This window comes from Hyperoodon ampullatus, assembly GCF_949752795.1.
Source record: "Hyperoodon ampullatus genome assembly, chromosome: 10".
NCBI lineage: Eukaryota > Metazoa > Chordata > Mammalia > Artiodactyla > Ziphiidae > Hyperoodon > Hyperoodon ampullatus.
Genome location: NC_136923.1, coordinates 79,028,094 through 79,045,901, shown reverse-complemented (window position 1 = coordinate 79,045,901; position 17,808 = coordinate 79,028,094). Strand labels below are relative to the sequence as shown.

The window sequence follows — 17,808 nt, the reverse complement described above, 5'->3', positions numbered from 1 at the left end:
CTCCACGCTATTCCACACCTCACTCCACAAATAAAAATTAACTCATAACATGCCAAAACTCTAAATATAAAAAGCTAAAACCCTAAAGCTTCTAGAAGATAATATAGGTAAAAACCTTTGCATTCTAAGTTGTGTCCTTGCTCAATGAAACTGCATAGAACAAATCTGACTACTATTCTGCACACCAACCCTTCTGCAAGAAGCAGAATGCCCTTATGTGCCATCTCTAGATGTCCCAATTATGCATACTCTGCTTTTTACCCTTCTATAAACTTCTATAAACAGTCAGGAGCAGTATAACTGAGGTTCCATCTTTCAAAGACTCCATTCATCCTGGAATTTTTCTTTTTCATTAGTCTGTTGTCCCATCAAGATCTGTCCCACTTTCAAGATCTGTCCCACTTTTTTGATCTTTACTCCCTCTGACCTCAAGTTAAACCAGACACTGTTATTTGGAAACAGAGCCATTTTACAGGAATAACAGAGGCTGTTGGCTGCTACAAAAAGGCAAATATGAAGTGGCACATTTTGTCACCTAATTTAGTGTACTGTTGTTTTCAGAGAGTGTTTAGGGTTTCCTTGACCTGTTTGGGGAGTAGGTAGGATATGGACACTTGACCCACGATATCTTTCCCCACTGCCTATAATTCATCAATGGAATCTTGTATGTTTTTCACATCTCATATTACTTTATTCATCTTAACCCTCACTAACAGCAGAATGACAGGGCAAAGGTGAGAAAAGTTTAAATAACTTGAGAGTTATTTTGGAAAATACATCAGGCCCTTTGAAAGTGTTTCTGATTGAATTTTTCACATTTGGTCTCTCCTGTTGTCTTTGGACTTCCCTAGAGACTCATTCTTAAATATTCTAAGCCTTGCCCTTCTTTTATCTGTAATCACCTATTATGATACAGGGCCCTGTTAATGTGGTGGTGAGGTATGTGGGAGGGGAAGTATTCTATGAATCTATGATTTTCTCACCTGTAACATGAGAGGATCTGATTTCAATCTCTAAGCAGCTTCACCTTCTTTACTAAACTATGGCACAGATTCTATGACTCTCTGATTTATTTTTCTGATGTTTTATAGAGTGAATGGACCAGGTTTCCTAGACTAATATGTGGAGCCTTTTAGCAGTATTAGCATACCAGGATCTTGTTAGAAATGCATTTGTCAGACTCCATTCTAGACCTACTAAATCAGGAATGCTGAGGTGGGGTCTTGCAATCTGTTTTTAATGAGCCCTCTGTGGAACTGTGATGTAGCTAAAGTTTAAGAACGATTATCCTAGAAACTGTCTTGACTCTGTGGTAGGAGATAATCAATTAATTATTCTGGGTGCTGTGTAATAGTTCCAGCTCTTCCTCACGTATCTGAAAAAATAGTCTTGGGTAGTATGAAAACTGGATCAGAAATCACCTCCAGTTCCATAAACAGAATTAAAATTATTGAACCTAGAATTGTGAAGTCAGATGATTTATTATAAGAAATTCATGTCATACTTAAAACCTACTGTGTAATTTCCCATACTCATTAGTGACTCCAGAATGATCATGTTAATTTAATTACACATTATTTGAATTGAAATAAATCATTCAACCCCCCACCCCTAGTTCTCATTGATTTCGCCTGTAAACAGAAAAGATATCAATGGAAAATTATAGCTGTAAAATCCTATGATTCAGACATCCAATAATTTAATACTGCCAATAATTTAAAGATAATCATTGTTCTCTATTATCCTTATTCTAAGAGCATTAGAATATTTAGCATTATATGTAACATATAATAGAGGATTTGTATTACTGTAACATTTTCATCCTGATGTTTTAGCAATCTAAACACATATCCCTTTGAAGTTCCTTAAAGATTGTATTTTCATGAGAGTCTATTTAAGGTAACACAAGTAGGTTTTACTTTTATGAAAAAAATTTAATAATAATTTTTGTGACCCTGTTCTTTGAACATAGCACTATTCAACCAAGCGTACAAATGTTCTTGCTATTGATAAGCCTCAGTAGTTAAAACCACTTCCCAGGAGAATCTATAAATAAAAGGTTTCTCTGTTTCCTTATTTGAAAACACCTGACTTAAAAAAGAAGATCTGTTGGCACTTTTTTCCCCCAGGAAACTCTCTACCATGAAGATTCATCTCTTTTTCTTTATTCTACTCTTTTGGGTCACAATTTTACCAGGTAACATGGAAATGTGAACAGGCATACTTGTGCTAATGAATTTGAGGAGGCATCAGTTTTTCCTTGTTAAAAATATGGTAATAACATAGAGATCAAAAGGTTTTTATGTTAAATGCAACGTGCTACTCTGGATTGAACCCTGGAACAGAAAAATAAAAAAAGACAATAGTGGGAAAACTGGTGAAATGTGAATAAAGTCTGCAGTTTAGTTAATGGTATTATAGCAATATTAATTTTTTATTTTTGACAAATGTACCATAGGTAAATGAGGCGTTACCATAAGGGGAACTTGGTCTCTATTATCTTTGCAACTCTTCCATAAATCTAAAATGATTTCAAAATAAAAAAGTGTAAAACACCTGAAGGATCAATTCATTAGTCTCATCACCTTCATCTGGTAACAATTAGTTAGAATTGATTCTTGATGGAAAAAAGTATTCTTTAAGTATAACCAACTGGTAAGTGGTAGATGGTTCAGTATAAGAGAAAGACCTATTTACCTTTTCCTTCTTATTAACCTATGCCACTACACTACTTCCAGTCTAGGAAGACTTTCTTAATATTCTGTCCTTGGTACTATAGGTAAATCATGTCCCTTCTTGGCCTGTCTTAAGATCACATACAAAATAATAAGTTTTGGAGATGGAGAACTCATTGAGTTTACTCCCTTCTCCTTAAAGAGTTTAGTTTAAAGTGAAAGGCTGAGCTCAAGTCTGCCCAATTTATAATATTGGCACTGAAATTAGATTCAGTTCACTAACTCTAGGAAAATACTCCTTTGTAGCACCTGGCTGACATTTTTAGGACAGATGAAAATCATAATAGAGGCCTAGGAGAATGAATTAACTTATTCTTTCACTGTGAATATTATAAAGTCTATCATGACAACCTAAAATTTTTCACATAATAAACTGATAAATTATCATTAAAAGGTTGTAAATGGAGAAACTTCTATATAGGGGCCAAACATCAATGAAGTAACAAAGTAATACAATTAATTATTAATTTAACTAAGAAAACTTTCTCTACCTCCATTCAAAAATTGTTAGGAAAGGCTCTCTGCCAACTTCAGGACACGGGTCCACAAGAGACCTCCCAGCTCCACATAATATCAAGCAGCGAAAATCTCCCAGAGATCTCCATCTCAACACCAACACCCAGCTTCAGTCAATGACCAGCAAGCTACAGTGCTGGTCACCCTATGCCAAGCAACTAGGAAGACAGGAACACAACCCCACTCATTAGCAGAGAGGCTGCCTAAAAACATAATAAGGCCACAGGCACCCCAAAACACACCACCAGACGTGGACCTGTCCACCAGAAAGACAAGATCTAGCCTCAACCACCAGAACACAGGCACTAGTCCCCCCCACCAGGAAGTCTACACAACCTACTGAAACAACCTTAGCCACTGGGGACAGACACCAAAAACAACAGGAACTACGAATCTGCAGCCTGCAAAAAGGAGACCCCAAACACAGTAAGATAAGCAAAATGAGAAGACAGAAAAACACACAGCAGGTGAAGGAGCAAGATAAAAACCTATCAGACCTAACAAATGAAGAGGTAATAGGCAGTCTACCTGAAAAAGAATTCAGAATAATGATAGTAAAGATGATCCAAGATTCTATTTCCAAGATCCAAAATCTTGTAAATAGAATAGACAAAATGCAAGAAACAGTTAACAAGGACCTAGAAGAACTAAAGATGAATCAAGCATCGATTATAAACACAATAGATGAAATGAAAAATACTCTAGATGGGATCAATAGCAGAATAACTGAGGCAGAAGAACGGATAAGTGAGGTGGAAGATAAAATAGTGGAAATAACTGCTGCAGAGCAGAATAAAGAAAAAAGAATGAAAAGAACAGAGGACAGTCTCAGAGACCTCTGGGACAACATTAAACACACCAACATTCGAATTATAGGGGTTCCAGAAGAAGAAGAGAAAAAGAAAGGGACTGAGAAAATATTTGAAGAGATTATAGTTGAAAACTTCCCTAATATGGGAAAGGAAATAGTTAATCAAGTCCAGGAGGCACGGAGAGTCCCATACAGAATAAATCCAAGGAGAAATACACCAAGACACATATTAATCAAACTGTCAAAAATTAAACACAAAGAAATCATAATAAAAGCAGCAAAAGAAAAACAACAAATAACACACAAGGGAATCCCCATCAGGTTAACAGCTGATCTCTCAGCAGAAACTCTACAAGCTAGAAGGGAGTGGCAGGACATAATTAAAGTGATGAAGGAGAAAAACCTGCAACCAAGATTACTCTACCCAGCAAGGATCTCATTCAGATTTGATGGAGAAATTAAAACCTTTACAGACAAGCAAAAGCTGAGAGAGTTCAGCACCACCAAACCAGCTTTACAACAAATGCTAAAGGAACTTCTCTAGGCAAGAAACACAACAGAAGGAAAAGACCTACAATAACGAACCCAAAACAATTAAGGAAATGGGAATAGGAACATACATATCAATAATTACCTTAAATGTAAATGGACTAAATGCTCCCACCAAAAGACACAGAGTGGCTGAATGGATACAAAAACAAGACCCATATATATGCTGTCTACAAGAGACCCACTTCAGACCTAGAGACACATACAGATTGAAATTAAGGGGATGGAAAAAGATATTCCATGCAAATGGAAATCAAAAGAAAGCTGGAGTAGCAATTCTTATATCAGACAAAATAGACTTTAAAATAAAGACTATTAGAAGAGACAAAGAAGGACACTACATAATGATCAAGGGATCGATCCAAGAAGAAGATATAACAATTGTAAATATTTCTGCACCCTACATAGGAGCACCTCAATACATAAGGCAAATACTAACAGCCATAAAAGGGGAAATTGACTGTAACACACTCATAGTAGGGGACTTTAACACCCCACTTTCACCAATGGACAGATCATCCAAAATGAAAATAAATAAGGAAACACAAGCTTTAAATGATACATTAAACAAGATGGACTTAATTGATATTTATAGGACATTCCATCCAAAAACAACAGAATACACGTTTTTCTCAAGTGCTCATGGAACATTCTCCAGGATAGATCATATCTTGGGTCACAAATCAAGCCTTGGTAAATTTAAGAAAATTGAAATTGTATCAAGTATCTTTTCTGACCACAATACTATGAGACTAGATATCAATTACAGGAAAAGATCTGTAAAAAATACAAACACATGGAGGCTAAACAATACACTACTTAATAACGAAGTGATCAATGAAGAAATCAAAGAGGAAATAAAAAAAATACCTAGAAACAAATGACAATGCAGACACGACGACCCAAAACCTATGGGACGCAGCAAAAGCAGTTCTAAGGGGGAAGTTTATAGCAATACAATCCCAACTTAAGAAACAGGAAACATCTCGAGTAAACAACCTGACCCTGCACCTAAAGCAATTAGAGAAAGAGGAACAAAACCCCCCCAAAGTTAGCAGAAGGAAAGAAATCATAAAGCTCAGATCAGAAATAAATGAAAAAGAAATGAAGGAAACAATAGCAAAGATCAATAAAACTAAAAGCTGGTTCTTTGAGAAGATAAACAAAATTGATAAACCATTAGCCAGACTCATCAAGAAAAAAAGGGAGAAGGCTCAAATCAATAGAATTAGAAATGAAAAAGGAGAAGTAACAACTGACACTGTAGAAATACAAAAGATCATGAGAGATTACTACAAGCAACTCTATGCCAATAAAATGGACAACCTGGAAGAAATGGACAAATTCTTAGAAATGCACAACCTGCCAAGACTGACTCAGGAAGAAATAGAAAATATGAATAGACCAATCACAAGCACTGAAATTGAAACTGTGATTAAAAATCTTCCATCAAACAAAAGCCCAGGACCAGATGGCTTCACAGGCAAATTCTATCAAACATTTAGAGAAGAGCTAACACCTATCCTTCTCAAACTCTTCCAAAATATAGCAGAGGGAGGAGCACTCCCAAACTCATTCTACGAGGCCACCAACACCTTGATACCAAAACCAGACAAGGATGTCACAAAGAAAGAAAACTACAGGCCAATATCACTGATGAACATAGATGCAAAAATCCTCAACAAAATACTAGCAAACAGAATCCAACAGCACATTAAAAGCATCATACACCATGATCAAGTGGGGTTTATTCCAGGAATGCAAGGATTCTTCAATATATGCAAATCAATCAATGTGATACACCATATTAACAATTTGAAGAAGAAAAACCATATGATCATCTCAATAGATGCAGAGAAAGCTTTCGACAAAATTCAACACCCATTTATGATAAAAACCCTGTAGAAAGTAGGCACAGAGGGAACTTTCCTCAACATAATAAAGGCCATATATGACAAACCCACAGCCAACATTGTCCTCAATGGTGAAAAACTGAAACCATTTCCACTAAGATCAGGAACAAGACAAGGCTGCCCACTCTCACCACTCTTATTCAACATAGTTTTGGAAGTTTTAGCCACAGCAATCAGAGAAGAAAAGGAAATAAAAGGAATCCAAATTGGAAAAGAAGAAGTAAAGCTGTCACTGTTTGCAGATGACATGATACTATACATAGAGAATCCTAAAGATGCTACCAGAAAACTACTAGAGCTAATCAATGAATTTGGTAAAGTAGCAGGATACAAAATTAGTGCACAGAAATCTCTGGCATTCCTGTACACTAATGATGAAAAATCTGAAAGTGAAATCAAGAAAACACTCCCATTTACCATTGCAACAAAAAGAATAAAATACCTAGGAATAAACCTACCTAAGGAGACAAAAGACCTGTATGCAGAAAATTATAAGACACTGATGAAAGAAATTAAAGATGATACGGGTAGATGGGGAGATATACCATGTTCTTGGATTGGAAGAATCAACATTGTGAAAATGACTCTACTACCTAAAGCAATCTACAGATTCAATGCAATCCCTATCAAACTACCACTGGCATTTTTCACAGAACTAGAACAAAAAATTTCAAAATTTGTTTGGAAAAACAAAAGACCCCGAATAGCCAAAGCAATCTTGAGAGCGAAAAACGGAGCTGGAGGAATCAGGCTCCCTGACTTCAGACTATACTACAAAGCTACAGTAATCAAGACAGTGTTGTACTGGCACAAAAACAGATAGATCAATGGAACAGGATAGAAAGCCCAGAGATAAACCCACGCACATATGGTCACCTTATCTTTGATAAAGGAGGCAGGAATGTACAGTGGAGAAAGGACAGCCTCTTCAATAAGTGGTGCTGGGAAAACTGGACAGGGACATGTAAAAGTATGAGATTAGATCATTCCCTAACACCATACACAAAAATAAGCTCAAAATGGAATAAAGACCTAAACGTAAGGCCAGAAACTATCAAACTCTTAGAGGAAAACATAGGCAGAACACTCTATGACATAAATCACAGCAAGATCCTTTTGGACCCACCTCCTAGAGAAATGGAAATAAAAACAAAGATAAACAAATGGGACCTAATGAAACTTCAAAGCTTTTGCACAGCAAAGGAAACCATAAACAAGACCAAAAGACAACCCTCAGAATGGGAGAAAATATTTGCAAATGAAGCAACTGACAAAGGATTAATCTCCAAAATTTATAAGCAGCTCATGCAGCTCAATAGCAAAAAAAACAAAAAATCCAATCCAAAAATGGGCAGAAGACCTAAATAGACATTTCTCCAAAGAAGATATACAGACTGCCAACAAACACATGAAAGAATGCTCAACATCATTACTCATTAGAGAAATGCAAATCAAAACTACAATGAGATATCATCTCACACCAGTCAGAATGGCCATCATCAAAAAATCTAGAAACAATAAATGCTGGAGAGGGTGTGAAGAAAAGGGAACACTCTTGCACTGCTGGTGGGAATGTGAATTGGTACAGCCACTATGCAGAACAGTATGGAGGTTCCTTAAAAAACTAAAAATAGAACTACCATATGACCCAGCAATCCCACTACTGGGCATATACCCTGAGAAAACCATAATTCAAAAAGAGTCATGTACCAAAATGTTCATTGCAGCTCTATTCACAATAGCCCGGAGATGGAAACAGCCTAAGTGTCCATCATCAGATGAATGGATAAAGAAGATGTGGCACATATATACAATGGAATATTAGCCATAAAAAGAAACGAAACTGAGCTATCTGTAATGAGGTGGATAGACCTAGAGTCTGTCATACAGAGTGAAGTAAGTCAGAAAGAGAAAGACAAATACCGTATGCTAACACATATATATGGAATTTAAGAAAAAAAAATGTCATGAAGAACCTAGGGGTAAAACAGGAATAAAGACACAGACCTACTTGAGAATGGACTTGAGGATATGGGGAGGGGAAGGGTACGCTGTGACAAAGCGAGAGAGAGGCATGGACATATATACACTACCAAAAGTAAGGTAGAGGGCCTCCCTGGTGGCGCAGTGGTTGAGAGTCCGCCTGCCGATGCAGGGGATACGGGTTCGTGCCCCGGTCTGGGAGGATCCCATATGCCGCGGAGCGGCTGGGCCCGTGAGCCATGGCCGCTGAGCCTGCGCATCCGGAGCCTGTGCTCCGCAACGGGAGAGACCACGGCAGTGAGAGGCCCGCGTACCGAAAAAAAAAAAAAAAAAAAAAAAAAAAAAGTAAGGTAGATAGATAGTGGGAAGCAGCCGCATAGCACAGGGAGATCAGCTCGGTGCTTGGTGACCGCCTGGAGGGGTGGGATAGGGAGGGTGGGAGGGAGGGAGACGCAAGAGGGAAGCGATGTGGGAACAAATGTATATGTATGACTGATTCACTTTGTTATAAAGCAGAAACTAATTATAAATAAGGAAAGAAAGAAAGAAAGAAAGAAAGAAAAGAAAAAACCTACAAGATGTCCCTTCAGGCTGAAAGAAATAGCATTAACTTGAATATACTGGACAAAATAAAGAATACTGAAAATGGTGTTTAGTTAAAAAAAAAAAATTGTTAGAAAAGGCTCTCTGTATTTTTTTCCAGACCTAGAAAGGGCCAAAAGGAAATTCTACACAGATTCATATTGCTTTTAACATTATGATAAATCTTTTAAAATTTCTTGTAATCTTAACAATAGCTAAAATTAATAGATCACTATGCCAAGGGTTTTTATGTTTTATTAGCTTATTTTTTCCTTATAACAGCTACATCAAGTGCCCTTATTAATGACTAATGTTATTCACACATTTATCAACAAATTTTAAAATGATGTGTTCTGTAGAATTAGAAATTATGAGCTACTTGGGGGAATACAGTGACATAGATTACAACATCAGTGTTATTAACTTTTTGTATATTTTTTCTTATATTTTCAAAGTGAGGCCATTGTTCTTGTTAATCACACATGTACCAAACTTTTAGGGAATTCCTACCATTAGTGATACAAATATATATGTAAAAGTAAAGAAATATTCAACATACATATTTTCCTCACAAAATTAGAAAAGGTGTAGTGAAATATAGACACTTTGAGACAATAATAAAGCAATAAGAATGTTGTCTTTCACCTTGTAATTCACCAACATATGGTGGTAGAACTAAACGATAAAATTGAATCTCATATATGACTCTTAGAGTTTCTCAGTTGTTTTTTGTATCTCACCTTCAGATGGTAAAAGTTCTTACTCAAAATTGAGGTACAAAAACTCATTTTCCACTCAGACAGTTACAGATGAAAAAGTGTTTAGACAAAAGTCCTTACATTTTCTATGCATGAAAATTTCCACTGAAGTCATTTACTTTCTTCTTCATTTTCTAGAAGTTGTAAAGGCACCAAATGTCTAGAAATGAAGCACTGTTTCACTCACACCTATTGTTTTGTTCTGTCAAATTCAAAACTCTGTTATTGCTAACAATCACTTTTCAAGTCTGCCATGTACTTTGGATGTAGGACGGTATAGTTTTGTACTGAAAGGGTAATCATGATTTTTTCCCATTTCCAAGAAGGTTAACAATAGTCTACCACAGGGGTTCCCAACCCCCAGGCCACAGAACACCACACAGCAGGAGGTGAGCAGTGGGTGAGCGATCGAAGGTTCATCTGCTGCTCCCCATTGCTTCCCATCACTCACATTACCACTGAACTATCCCCCCAACCCCATCTCTCCCCACCTCACCCCAACGGTCCGTGGAAAAATTGTCTTCCACGAAACCAGTCCCTGGTGCCAAAAAGGTTGGGGACCGCTCTTCTACAGAATAAAATAGCAAGTCAGTGAAATCAAAAACAAATTACAGGTTGAAGAGATATTTTAAGAGATGCCATGCCCATTTTTAGCTTATATATTAAGTAGAGTTTTATGTATTGTTTAAATAAATTCCTTAACATGTGAAAATGTTATAGATGCCGTATGAATGATGCTATGAAGTGCTTTGTGAGAGCAATGGAGAGATGACTTTCTTGAAAATGATCAACAGAGATTTCAGAGAAAAGATAGTATTTGAGCAGTGTATCTGAGGACAGAGAATATATATGTTTGGCTTATCACAGCATTGCTAGAACAGTGGTTTTCAGTGAGGGGCAACTTTAGACATTTAGGAGACATTAGACAGTGTCTGGAGACCTTTTAGGTTGCCACAACTGGTACTACTGGCATCTAATGGGTAGAGGCCAGGGATGCTGCTAAATACACTTCACTGAATAGGATCGCATCTCACAGCAAAGAACTGTCCAAAAAGTCCATAGCACTTAGGATGAGAAACACTGCCCTTGGGACTGTCAAGAGTTTGACAAGAAGTGAACTTAACAGTTGAATGACTGGATGGATGCTTGCAAAGATGAGTATTAGTGATCCAAAGACACAAGCTTCAGGAATACTCATATTTAGAGGTCAGAATGAGGATAAAGAAGACACTAATGTCACTTTTAGAAAAGTGAAATAAGACAAGGAATAAGAAAGGGGTGAGGTCAGTTTAGGGTGAAATATTGGACAATAGTGTTGAATGTGACAGAACTCTTGTCAAAATGAGTATAATTCAGGTTTCTATCACTGGCAAATCATTTATGGGCTTGATCATAGTAACTCCCCAGAAACTGTAGAATAAATAATGATATTAAGAAGTTAGCATTTAAACTGTGCTGAGTAACTATTATTTTGGCTGTAAATTGTGTCATATTCTGCATTGCTTCACTTATAGTGAGAAAACAGCTGATTTTAATAGAAGAGCTAGGTTTTATGCCAGCTATTTATACCAACAATATGGATAAAGTAGTTCCGAGTCTAGGGATCCACTAATAAGTATCACTACTCACCACCAACTGGTTGAAATGTAGACAGAATATCTAGGCAGAAAGGCCCGGCCTTTAAAGGAACTATTGGATACCAAACCTTAATGACAGAAACTAGTGGCAAGATTTATTTGCTTTCATACCATGAATATATAAAAACTATTTGAGTCTGACCTTTGGCCAGCTATCCACAAAACTTAGAATTCTCCTACACCACTTCTCCTTATCCTCGTCATATTGTAAGGTGGATCCTTATCAAAAGTGGTGTTTATGTTTTAAAAGACTCCAAAATAAAGGGCTTCTCAAAGTACATACATCAGTGCATAAGGTGAAATATGAAATTAAAATAGATTGGTTTAGAATGGATCTTTTATTTTCATTTTTTTTTTTTTTTTTTTTTTTTTTGCGGTACGCGGGCCTCTCACTGCTGTGGCCTCTCCCGCTGCGGAGCACAGGCTCCGGATGCGCAGGCCCAGCGGCCATGGCTCACGGGCCCAGCCGCTCCGCGGCATGTAGGATCTTCCCGGACCGGGGCACGAACCCGTGTCCCCTGCATCGGCAGGCGGACCCCCAACCACTGCGCCACCAGGGAAGCCCTATTTTCATTTTTAAAAAAATTTTTATTGGAGTATAGTTGCTTTACAATGTTGTTAGTTTATACTGTACAGCAAAGTGAATCAGCTATACGTATACGTATACTCCCTCTTTTTTGGATTTCCTTCCCATTTAGGTCACCATAGAGCACTGGGTAGAGTTCCCTGTGCTATACAGTAAGTTCTCATTAGTTATCTGTTTTATACATAGTATCAATAGTGTAGATATGTCAATCCCAGTCTCCCAATTCATCCCACCACCCCCCTTCCCCCTTGGTATCCATACGTTTGTTCTCTACAACTGTTATCTCTATTTCTGCTTTGTAAATAAGATCATCTATACCAATTTTTTCAGATTCCACATATATGCGTTGATATACGATATTTGTTTTTCTCTTTCTGACTTCACTCTGTATGACAGTCTCTAGGTCCATCCACATCTCTACAAATGACCCAATTTCATTCCTTTTTATGGCTGAGTAATATTCCATTGTATATATGTACCACATCTTCTTTATCCATTCCTCTGTCGATGGGCATTTAGGTTGTTTCCATGCCCTGGCTACTGTGAATAGTGCTGCAATGAACATTGGGGTGCATGTGTCTTTTTGAATTATGGTTTTCTCAGGGTATATGCCCAGTAGTGGGATTGCTGGTTCACGTGGTAATTCTATTTTTAGTTTTTGAAGGAACCTCCATACTGTTCTCCATAGTGGCTGTATCAATTTACATTCCCAACAACAGTGCAAGAATGGATCTTATAGTCCAATATCTCCCAATTCCCCGAGTATCCCCCAATGTCCTAAATAATCAGCTTCTAGTGACAGTCAACCTCCAAACTACAAGATAAAACACAGAACTTGGAGCACTGGTAATTTCAGAAATCATTTAATGGGCAAAAATGGACCCATCTTCTAGTCATTCCCCTTTTTTTTAAAAAAATCAATGGTGACATCAAATATATCTCTAAGTTCATTTCTTTGGGGGGAAGTAAATCTCAAGATATACAATGGAGCTGTAGGAATTCAGACCAATTGTCGAACACTGCCGCTCCTGACATTAAAGAAAAGTAAAATCAAGCTGCAGTAGAAATCTCTTGAAGGAGAACTCATAAAGCACAACATTCAGCCTAAATAATGTGTGTGAGAGCAGACAATAAATTATGTGGACTTTTATTGTTGACTTGGAACTATCCTTCTGTTGCTATCCAGTCATTTGTAAAAAAGCAAGCTGGCACACCTAAATGAAGTCCAAGACACTCTCTAATTTCCAGGATTTACCTTGCATCAACAAAGGACAGAACATTCACTTAAACTTCCCTCAGTAAGAGTTTCACAGTCATAAATTAGAAGGGGGCTTTTTCTTTTGCCTTACTCTATACTCTTTTGCTTATCGGATTTTCTCCTTTTAAAATATGAGTGTGTCATAGCTATATTGCTAATTTCAGTCACTGTTTCCTTCTTACAGCCAGAAAAAGATATCCTCACTATGGCAGCTTGGATTTGAGGAGAGAGTGCAGAAGGGGTAATGGTCGATGTCAACCTGAGTGCCGTCACACTGAAGTTAGGATTGCTTACTGCATAAGACCTGGAACTCATTGCTGCTTGCAGAAGTAAAGATGACAGAAGAAAGGAAAGAGACACATGCTCCGAGAAGAAAGGACCAGTGTTACTAAGTCTTCCTTCACATCCTTCAGCACATCCTTCCAGGCCTGCGTATCACAGTCATACATAAAGAATTAAATAAAATTTAAGAGTGAACCATTCAGAAGTGGTTCTATGTCACACACGTTATCTGGTGCCTTTACATTGCATTTTCTCTTGATCTCGGGGTACCAGAAATAAGCACGCTTTATTTTATGGAAGTTCTTCAAGAACTGTTCACATTTCTGTGGGCCCTGTGCTAGTTGACATCAGCAATGTTGGGAGAAACCATAGATCAGAGGTATTGACCCATCTTATTTCTGAGATACAAGCCTCCGATCGAGATGTGCTGTTACATTATTATTAAATGCTGCTTGTAGATTATCCCATGAAAAAAATATAAATCCACAGAATGTGTGAGGCAAGACATTGAGAGTGCAGCTCCTTCTCTTGAGCGAGACAGAGCTGGAGTGAGAGAATGACAGAGTGTAAGAACAGAAGAGCAGCGGAAAATCACCATCAGCTCCATTTTCTAGCCATATTGTTTATGTAGCGGAGAAAAATCTGCATCAGGAAATTGAAGAGGGAGTGAAAAGGGAAGAAAATAATTTCATAAAGGAGAAGAGACAACATGTAATTAAATATTTTGACCAAGGAAGTCAGAAACTATGACTAATAGCTGAACTCAGCTCCTCCGCCCTGAGAGGTGACCCTGTCTAAGGAGATACACAGAGCAGAAGGGAGGAGGGGATCTTCCCCCTTCAGCTCCACTCTGCCCCACTTCCTCTCACTGCCGTCTCTGAAGGTCTACAGTAGTTTTCCCCACAATCCTCTCAACAGTACAACCGTATCATACATTATCTACTCAAAAAATGCAAATTCTGCTTCTTTTATGAGTTTAGACATGCCGTTTAGTAATTTGTATCAATTCAGAATGCTTTAGGAAAAAAATCATCAATACCACAACAGAGTAATAAAACAGTTAGAAATTTCCCTTCCTCCCAAAATAAAATTAAATAATCCTTTGGTCATTTAAGTAAAGAAAAAGGACATCTATTGAGTGGATACCTGTGGGCCAGACTTGGACTCAGAAGGATACAAGTATTTCCAGGCCCCAGGTGCTCTCTTGATATTTGTATTATGGTGTCTCATCCCATATTCTAAATGCAAATATGAGATCTAAGGGTCTGTGTTCATACTAAGCATTATCTATTACAGTGAAGTGCATGGGGAAATAATTTTCCCCTATTTAGATAAAGTTTCTAGATATACTTCTACCACGAGGGACTGTTTAATTTTTAGTTTTATTTTAATAAACATGAGTTCCCATTATGAAACAATTATTTGCTAGGCATACATTGGAGGCTTACATGCATTGTATTTCACATTTTAATAACTTAAAATAGACTTTGTCCAATGTGTTGCTTTGCAGTGTAAATATCTTCAAAAGTATTTTTACAGTATTCATTTAAAAAGTTTCTCAACCTTAGCATTATTGATATTTTAGTCCAACAATTCTTTACTGTGGCAGCTGTCCTGTGCATTGTATCTTTAGCAACAAGACATTTCTCCACATCCCTAGCCTTTACCCACCAGATATTGATAGCACTCTTTCCCCTAATTGTGACAACCAAAAATATCTACCTACGTTGCTAAATATGCCCTTTAGGGGGCAAAATCACTCCTGGTTTAGAGCCACTGGTTTATAATTAAGCACTCTTTCTCACAGAAATTTAAAAATAAAAATGGAAACAAAATCAGCAATGTTTTCAGATAATCAGTAAATTTTCTGTGCTTTATGAGAACAAATATCTATTTGAATTTTTCAAATGTTATTATAAATGAGCTAGAGATGATGATATATTGGTGGTCCCAGAAAAAGATTAGCCTAACTTTTGAACAATAAATATATCAGCCACATTGAGAAGGAGATTAGTAAAATAAATGCTCCAGAGGCAAGTTTGATTATTGTTGATATTTGTCCTACCTGACCAGATACTGAGCCAGAATTAGAATTACATCAAAGCCTGTAAAGTAAAATTGAGAAGCCTAATATACTAGCAGTATGGAGCACGTAAGAATTGAATGTTTCAGTGATCACCCAGAAGTGGTAGCTGGGCAGAGGTTTCTTGGAAGACACTCGAGATTCTTCTTCATGTGAACTAGTCTGTACTGGTAGACCCCCCCCATATTTCAGTACTTGACAGAGAAAACCGAAACCATCTAAATTTTTGATCTGGTCTCTCCTTGTGTAGTCCAGTGTATATTCAAGCTACCAGCTTCTGCCTTCAGCACAAGGGACAAATGTGACAGTCTTAAAGAATGCAAACCCTTGAACATCAAGTATGAAATTAATATTCTTCCCTGCGGAAATCTTTTAGTTGTGATATCAACTGAAAATTCTAGAAGCCCCTTTAATGAAGTTCTGCAGCCAGCTTTCTTAAAAAGAAAGAGGTGTCACTGATTATTCATATTGCCCTCAGAATTTATTAACAAAGAAAAGGGAAAAATACTTATAAATGCAAAGATTTCTGGCAACTTTCTTGCTCATACACTGTAATTTTCATTGCATTTATTGACCAAACAGTTAGATAATCTTAAGTTAAACCAGTTTGCTCTAAAAAGCTGAAGGTTTTGCATTTTCCCCTCCTTTGGCCCAGAATCTGAATTTTGATGACATTATGTATTTCCCTTTACTTTTAGTTTTCTGTAAGTTTTGATTAGCAGAGACCTTGATGAAATAGACACCACGAGGTATCACATATTTTTGTTGTTATTTAGTAGCTCAATATACACCTGAATCAATTAAAAACATTATGTTGGGCTTCCCTGCTGGCGCAGTGGTTGAGAGTCCGCCTGCCGATGCAGGGGACACGGGTTCGTGCCCCGGTCCGGGAAGATCCCACATGCCGCGGGGCGGCTGGGCCCGTAAACCATGGCCGCTGAGCCTGCACGTCCAGAGCCTGTGCTCCGCAACGGGAGAGGCCACAGTGGTGAGAGGCCCGCGTACTGCAACTGCAACAACAACAACAACAACAACAACCAAAAAAAAACTGTTTCTATGTGCATATCTAAGGTAGCTTAGTTTTTAATAAATTATTCTATGAATAAGTATTTTCATGCCTACTGTGTTCCACTTATCGGGGATATACTGGGTAGGAGATAACAAAGAATCAGAAGAAACCATAACTATCACATAAGGGTTAATATTTTGGCTGCAAGGATAAACAAATGTTTAAAAAATACATATAATTAAGTACTAAATTATGTTATGTAGACTGTTGAAAGGAACATATCCATTTGCTCTAGTATAATGAAAAAAATTTCAATTAAGAGTAAGATCTGGAATGGAGAAGAAAGTATTGAACAAATGATACTGTGAGGAGGAAATAAGAATCGGTTTAAAAAATTGAGAAAACATGAAATAAAAAAATAAAGTAAGAAAAAAAGATAGGGGAGTAAGAGCCCCTAGAAGCCACCTGAAATTTAATACTGATGTGAGCTGTAAGATAAGGATGTACACTTTTTGTGCAAGTGAAATGTTTGTATCTTTGTCACCTTTTGAAACAACTGGTAAATTGTCCTATAAAACAACCTGACATCTCAAACACTCCATCTCCTACACAAATGATCTCATGACTAGAACAGGTTGTTTTTTCCCTTTAGTAAAAAAATTAGATTGCTGACTTTAGATGTCTTTCTTGATTGCAGCCAGAAGTGAACTTGAACCAAAGTATAGATTTGAGAGATGCCAAGAAGTGAAAGGAATATGTAAAACATTTTGTGATGACATTGAGTATGATTACGGATACTGCATTAAATGGAGAATTCGGTGCTGCATATAAACTCTGGAAACCAGAAGTACAATTGAACATCAAAGTCTTTAAAAGAGATACCTCTTATTGACTCAAGAGTAGGTAAAAAGAAAATGTTTGCAGTGTTTAATGGAAATATATAATTTTAAATCTTAAATATCACTGTTTACATAAATAAAAATAATTTACAGTCTCTAATCTGTCTATTCTTTGCACTTTCTTTGTATTTCCGATGGATGAACACATTAAAAGAGTGGCTTTTGCATTTTCAGAAGTTGTCCTATTGGGGACCAGGAATGAGGAGT

At 37.2% G+C, this 17,808-nt stretch overlaps 1 protein-coding gene across 2 annotated transcripts; it reads left to right on the top strand.

Moving 5' to 3' along the window:
* Positions 1 to 2,142: 2,142 nt before the first annotated feature.
* LOC307059723 (beta-defensin 110) lies at positions 2,143 to 17,533 on the top strand (the record flags this gene model as incomplete). Of its 2 annotated transcripts, none has more annotated exons than XM_079713894.1 (2): positions 2,143 to 2,197; positions 17,400 to 17,533. In XM_079713894.1, 2 exons carry the CDS (start codon positions 2,143 to 2,145, stop codon positions 17,531 to 17,533), a joined length of 189 nt encoding a protein of 62 aa, XP_079570020.1. The 2 variants fall into 2 exon arrangements, with proteins under 2 accessions (XP_079570020.1, XP_079570019.1); XM_079713893.1 differs by lacking the exon at positions 17,400 to 17,533 and adding an exon at positions 13,513 to 13,661.
* Between the last annotated feature and the right edge of the window lie 275 nt (positions 17,534 to 17,808).